Source organism: Ipomoea nil, unplaced genomic scaffold, assembly GCF_001879475.1.
Source record: "Ipomoea nil cultivar Tokyo-kokei standard unplaced genomic scaffold, Asagao_1.1 scaffold0980, whole genome shotgun sequence".
Classification (NCBI taxonomy): Eukaryota; Viridiplantae; Streptophyta; class Magnoliopsida; order Solanales; family Convolvulaceae; genus Ipomoea; species Ipomoea nil.
In genome coordinates this window covers 433,458-440,275 of record NW_017617408.1, presented here as the reverse complement: position 1 = coordinate 440,275, position 6,818 = coordinate 433,458, and the positions used below count along the sequence as shown (strand labels likewise).

At 32.5% G+C, this 6,818-nt stretch overlaps 1 protein-coding gene across 1 annotated transcript; it reads left to right on the top strand.

Moving 5' to 3' along the window:
* Positions 1-1,753: 1,753 nt before the first annotated feature.
* LOC109179725 (PITH domain-containing protein 1) lies at positions 1,754-6,008 on the top strand. Its single transcript, XM_019329214.1, has 9 exons — positions 1,754-1,937; positions 2,807-2,887; positions 3,523-3,572; positions 4,310-4,387; positions 4,692-4,749; positions 5,023-5,072; positions 5,366-5,474; positions 5,558-5,619; positions 5,753-6,008. Exons 1-9 carry the CDS (start codon positions 1,854-1,856, stop codon positions 5,793-5,795), a joined length of 615 nt encoding a protein of 204 aa, XP_019184759.1. The 5' UTR covers positions 1,754-1,853; the 3' UTR covers positions 5,796-6,008.
* The last annotated feature ends 810 nt before the right edge of the window (positions 6,009-6,818 follow it).

The window sequence follows — 6,818 nt, the reverse complement described above, 5'->3', positions numbered from 1 at the left end:
CAAATTGGAAGGCGGCAATTATTATCTACAATCTACATCTACATCTACAATCTATCTACATCTATCTATACATCTATACAATTCTAATAAGAGCCAATAATGTTAGGCCCTTAACTGGAATCTACATCTACATTTACATCTACATCTACATCTACATCTACATCTACATCTACAATCTACAATTCTAATAAGAGCCAATAATATTAGGCCCTTAACTGGAAAAAAAAAATATCGGTCCTATTGTTTCTTAAAATGAATGGTTCATATTATTTTTATTTTAGTATTTTTTTTTATTGATTTTCCTTATTTACCCTCTATTATATTATTTTCTTCCCTTAAATAACCTAAATTCCGTTAGCATAAACTTTAGTAACGGAATATTCCGTTAAGTATTTATTATTTTAACTTACACATTAATTTCTATAAGAAAAGTCTTAGTTTCGAACCACATCCCAATTAGAGTTGGCATAATTGTTAAACATATACTACGAATATGTTAAAATATATTTAAAATATATATAATATAAAATTTAACATAAACTTTGTTTAAATAATTAGTCTGACTAAATACATAACATTCAAAGTTAAGCATCAAAAATTATAAATCAAGAACTTTAAAAATCATTTGATCAGAAAAAACTTAATATAAAATTTAACATAAACTTTGTTCAAATAATTAGTCTGACTAAATACATAACATTAAAAGTTAAGCATCAAAAATTATAAATCAAGAACTTTAAAAATCATTTGATCAGAAAAAAACTTAATATTCTTTTGATTATTTAGATCAGAAAAAAACTTAATATTTCAACCCTAATCCAGATTAGAGAGATTTTTAGAGTTCTTTGGAGACAAGAAAGAGCGAAATCAAGAGTCACAAGTTGTCTTGGGAAGCAAGAAGAAGACTAGGGAGATTTGGGAGAATCGCTTGGTCAATTCTTGTACTCTTTTGATGATTTGTAATTCTTTATTTATATTTGCTATGTATAATTTAGCCATGCTTGGCTAAATTCTATAAGGATTTTTTGGTGAATTTGTTTATGAACCTATGTGCCTAGTTCGTTAATTTCTTAATATATTTATGTTTGATTTTATGATTTGTGTTGCAATCTTGTTTTAACCTGTTGTTGTTGGTAATTAAAGGCCTAAATTACTAGCTTCATAGTCATGTTTGTGTCACCAATGGGAATTTGGGCATAAATTAGGGCATAAATTACTAGGGATCGAGTCTAATTACCATAATTTATTACCTCTGTGACCAGTTGAGCTGCCCATGCGGGTTAATAATAAGGGCATTTTCACCTTTTTTTCAATTTAAGATTCCAATTTGAGCATGAATAATGGAATTTAAGTCCTAAGATTGATCTCAATTCGCAGTTCTCCTCCTCCTCATACATTAATTTGAAGACGAGAATTGCGAATTGGGATAGATCTTAGGGCTTAAATCTCTTTATTCACGCTTAAATTGAGATATTAATTTGAAAAGGACGAAAATATCTTAAATAATTTCATATTCCCCACATGTCTTAAACGAATGGGTAATCAGCGTGATGAATTTTGACACTAAAATAATAATTGTGAATAAAAATTAATACTAAAATAATAATTGTGAATGAAAATTAATAAAAATTAAATATGTAAACCAAAATCATCATTTTACTAATACTCGTAAAATCAAAATTGATATTTGCTCTCTAAATACACTAGAATTCCTTATCGGATTTCCAAAAAATTCCTTCGCACATATTCGCAGGTCGTCGTATAATGATATAATTTGTGGAAAGGTTCTCTACGTCAATTCGTTTCTTGTATTGAGAGGCAAAAGGCAATACAGAGAGGGAGACAGAGCGAAGATGGCTTGCCTTCACGATCACGACTGCGGAGATCACGACTGTTCTTCCAGTTGGTCTCTCTACAAACACATTGACCTCTCCAAGGTTCTCCCTCCATCTTTTCTGCGTTTTACTGTTTGCTCTGGACTGTATTTGAAACAGGAATTTAAGTATTATTATTGCTTGTATATCGTTGAGAGCTCCATTTCGATGTTGATTTCGCTTTCAAGAGTTGGAAATGGAAGGATTTTTACTTGAATTATTCACGATCAATAAAACCCTAGTTCTAAAATTTTCTCACTTTGGAAAATTATTATTATTTTTTTGTTATTTAATTATACGAGTGTTTTACTATTGATGAATTATGCAGGCTGCTACCATTTTTTTTTTTTTTGTTGGAAATTGAATTCCGTAGTCTCTATATCTTGAGAGTTGAGAGTCACTGGTCAATTCGGGTCATAGCTTTCATGATTTGAGCATCATGGTTGCTGATGTTTAAGGCTTTTCTTTGTTTAGCATTGATTGTTTGGTACTGAGACTAATGTTGGTGTCTTGAGTTTTTGGCCTTAAGGAGTTGCCAAATGAAATCTTGATGTGGGATCAAAAGTTTTGTTTTGAAAAGCAGCTGTATAAACACCTAAAAATCGGCATGGATATATTAGGACTTGTGTGTTTCCTTTGATTAAATGCATAAATATTACAATGATCTTATTCATGGCTTTAATATGAAAGGCATGATCTGGCAGGAATGTAAGATTTTACTGTCAGTTTGCCATTATCTTTATGGAGAGTTGTTGCTAACTCTTATCTTGATGCTAATACAGCTGGGGTTTTTATTGTTACTTTCGTTTTCTTATGTTCAGTGGACTTTTTACTTATTGATGGGAAGGGTTCCTTTCTCACAATTGTTTTCTATTTCTCATCAAACAATCTATACTTTTTGAGATTGACACTTTGATTTTCTTCTCCAACAGGTTACTGCTCTGAATGAGGCTGTCATAGGCAGTGTAAAGTCTATTTTTAAACCATGGGAACAGCGTCTTAATTCATCAGAGGTATTTGGTTTCTTTCCCTCTGTAATTATAGTCTTGTACTATGCTGCTTACAAACAAGTAGTTCTTCACTTGTTTGTGCCAGAGATAACTTTGGGCAAGTCCAGTAGAAAGTGTTTATGGCAAGTACAGGGGAAACTGAAAGTGTAAACATGAAATGTATTTTATGTTCAATTTGTCTTGTTTCTCTTTTGTAACAGTAAAATCTATGTTACCTGTGGAAGACTAACATTTTTGTGTCTGAAAGGAAGGAGCCTATAAATTATAATTGTCACATGAAAAATCTCAGATTCTTTCATCCTTAAAGGACTATTCCAAACATGATGTGTCTGTTGTTAGCAGGAGTTATGATACCTTTATTATTTATAAGGTGTTTCTTCTGCCATAGTGCCATTAAATTTTAAAACCATTTTTTGGGGATATTTGAAATTTTTTATTCATTGAATCTTTTTTTTTTCTTTTTTTTCAAATGTCAAAATATGGGAAAGACAAATAATTTCCTCCTCCTACTACCAACACATTCTGTAGCCATTGAAAATTTTCCCCGTTTTCCCCTCCTTTCTTTTCTTTCTTGTACTTTTTGTTTTACTATTCTGAAGGTGTCTACACTCTGAGTTTGACATTTTTTGTTGTCACAGGGTTACTTGGAGAGCAATGAGGGTGATCCTGAATTGATTGTCTTCATCCCGTGAGTGCTAACTTTTCCATGGAAATAAGCGATTTTCTTAACCATCTTACCTGCTTCAGTTTTACTGTTACTTGGTAGCTTCATTTACAATCAGTTGTGTGTTCTGTTTTACGTGTGTCCTCAGTCCTGGATGTTTGATATGTCATTATAAGGACATTTATGCTATATGTCAACAAGCAACTAGAAATGTTATAATTCAAATAATTTGTTTTCCACGTCTTGATATGACCTTCATATACCATGCTTGCTCTCGATTTGAATAATTTTTGTTAATATCTATCTTTAAAATGCCTGTCGACCTCATTTGCCAATGAAAAGCAATTGTAATATGTGCTCTGATTGCTTAATGTGTTTGTAGATTTGTAATTAACAGGTGTCAGGTGAACTGGCATGGAGTGGCCACTCCTAGATCCCTGTGGAATTTCATTTTCTCCTTTCGCTTTGTTTCAACCTGATAGGAAAGAATTGAACTAAATAAGTTAATAAACTATGCATGTGTTGGTTTTCTACTTAAACTGTACATCTGGCATTCTATGACCTATTGAAATTTCCTTTTTTTTTTTTTTTTTTTTTAAGTTTTATTTTTCAAAATAGTCTCCACTAGGGAGTGAAAGAAATAATGTTCCTTTGTTTTGCAGTGTTTTTAATTATTGATATCGCTTTCAAATTACTAAATTCCATTTTATATTGCTGCAAATCTTATGGATGCATTTACTTCTTGGAACCAATTACGACAGATTTACTTCGGATGTTAAAATCAAGAGCATTGCAATTGTTGGTGGTTCTGATGGAACAAGTCCTTCCAAGATGAGAGTGTTAGTGTGTTTCTTCTTCTCACTCCTTTTCTCCTTGACATATCTTACACTGTAATAGTGTAATATCAGTAATTTGCTGGCTAATATTTATTCTAGTGATCCTGGATTCTTGTGGGAGATGATTATGCATTAGTTTTTTCCTTAATGGGGAAGTTAGTTAATTTGTCATTTAAATGCATGTCTGTTAATTCTTTGCAGTGAGTTATGTCCGCTCCCTGCAATTTCCCCACATATTCAGTTCTTCCAACCTACTGCCACTCACTTACTCATCCCCTGCGCTGACAATGTTCTACAATAACTACAGGTTTATTAATAGAGATGGTATAGACTTTTCAGATGCTCAAAATATGCAACCAGTTCAGGTATTTAATGTTGATGGCATATAGGAATGCTACGTTTATTATGTAACGAAAATGCTAGCTGCCCCTACATCTACCACTCACAACATAGCCACTCCCTGATGTGGCAAGTTTAAATAGTTTTTTTTTTTTTTTTTTTTTTTTTTTTTTTCAAATCTCAACCTATTAAAACTTGCCACATGAGGGAGTGGCTATTTTGTGAGTGGTAGATGTAGGGGCATCTAGCATTGTCCATTATGTAATGTGCTACATTAATGAATAATTTTTACTTTTAAGGAATGGGATTTGGCTGAAAATTTGCAAGGTGTCCTAGAGTATCAAACAAGGTAAATGCTCCTTGCCCCATGAACTCTACAAGTGTTGTCATTTTATTGCCATAGTCAACTTTTCTATAGTGTTATTTACTGTTCTGGAACTCACACCACATTCCTGTGGACAAGAAAGGAGAGATATTCCAAGTGTTCAATGCGTAGACTAATTTGTTCCTAAAACGTGGATTACAAGAGTAGCGTGAACTGAATAACAAGATTGATAATTTGGTGATAAAATTGTGCAGCCATTGGCTGTTTAATATGTTTGTTGGCATTCGTTTTCTGATACCACCAGTTCACTAATTCAGGTACTCCAAGTTTCAAAGTGTTGGGAATATCACCTTGCATTTCCCTGACAGTTTTGGTGCAGATGTTACTCAAATCCATTACATTGGCTTAAAAGGAGAAGCCACCCAGGTGAAATAATTTCTATGAAATTATCTTATTTACATGGAGTTATTGGTGTTCAATCTAAAACACGAATTTAATGAAACATACAGATGAAGAGGGATGCTGTTGCAAATATTGTCTACGAGCTTATGCCTAATCCTTCCGATCACAAGTAAGTCACTCTTTATCATTGTCAAAAGGTTTCTAAATGTCACACTTGTTGATAGGTTAGGTTACATCATTTCCCAAGTTGGACATTTCATACAATAATAGTTATGGGTTTAACTAAATGATAATGTGTATAGAACGCGTGCTGAGCATGGTGGTGGCTTTTCACACGTGGAATAATGGTTCTTTCATGAAGAAGGGTCGAGAGAAAAATGGAGAAAGGAAATGGCGTCTTGTATTATCCCACAAGTAGTTATGAGTGGTCCAACGTGTGTACATTTGATGATCGAACACCACTGCCCTGAATAACAACATTTAGGAGTCTTGCATGCTAATATATATGGATATGGTTTTAACCTCTATCCTAATGAAGTTTGGAGTTGTCTTCTCATCTGTTCTGATGTGTCAATGTGTGAATAGGACACACAGGAAAAGAATGGGTTCAAATTCACTACGGAGTATCTTTTTGAGCCCATAAATATTTTGTCCACTCGGCCTAAATTTATGGAAAAGAAAGACTAAAGACCTAACTCCAGTGCTACTTTTTAACTTTTTTCATGTTACACTTTTACTGGCATTTATTAATTAATTTGGAATAAAATCAATACTCAAGAGACTATTTATGGTCAATTTGTTAGTTAAGGATAAAAATTAGTAGTCATGGACTCATGGCCAATGATCTTGTGGTCTAATGGCATGAATTGACTTTCCTGAATGGGAGGTTATGGGTTTGAGCTCTAGTGGGGGCAGTATTATATCTATGTGCTTTAATAGAGTCAGACTATTTATGATCCAATTAAAATTTGAGATAATGTTAATAATCGATCATTTTTGAAATTAAGTAATTAACTCTAAAAAAATATAATAACATTTTGATTTTGACTTGAGTGGTTATGTTAAATTTAGTCATGTTCCTACCACTTATATGTATTTATATTTTATAATATACTAAACCGTTTTACACTTTTACCTATATCATACAAATGGTTATGTTATTTGTGTATCTATCCATTATCATCGCTATTTTCATGATCCACTTGCTTTATTTTATCATCTCGCCTACCTACTCAGCTCCAATATCTTTACATCCATCGTAATTCAATGAATCGTCAAAATTGATTAATACTTATCATAAATAAATAATGAATATATAAATGTATGAATGAACCCGTCTGAAAATGCTTCGTCGTCAAAAAACCGTTC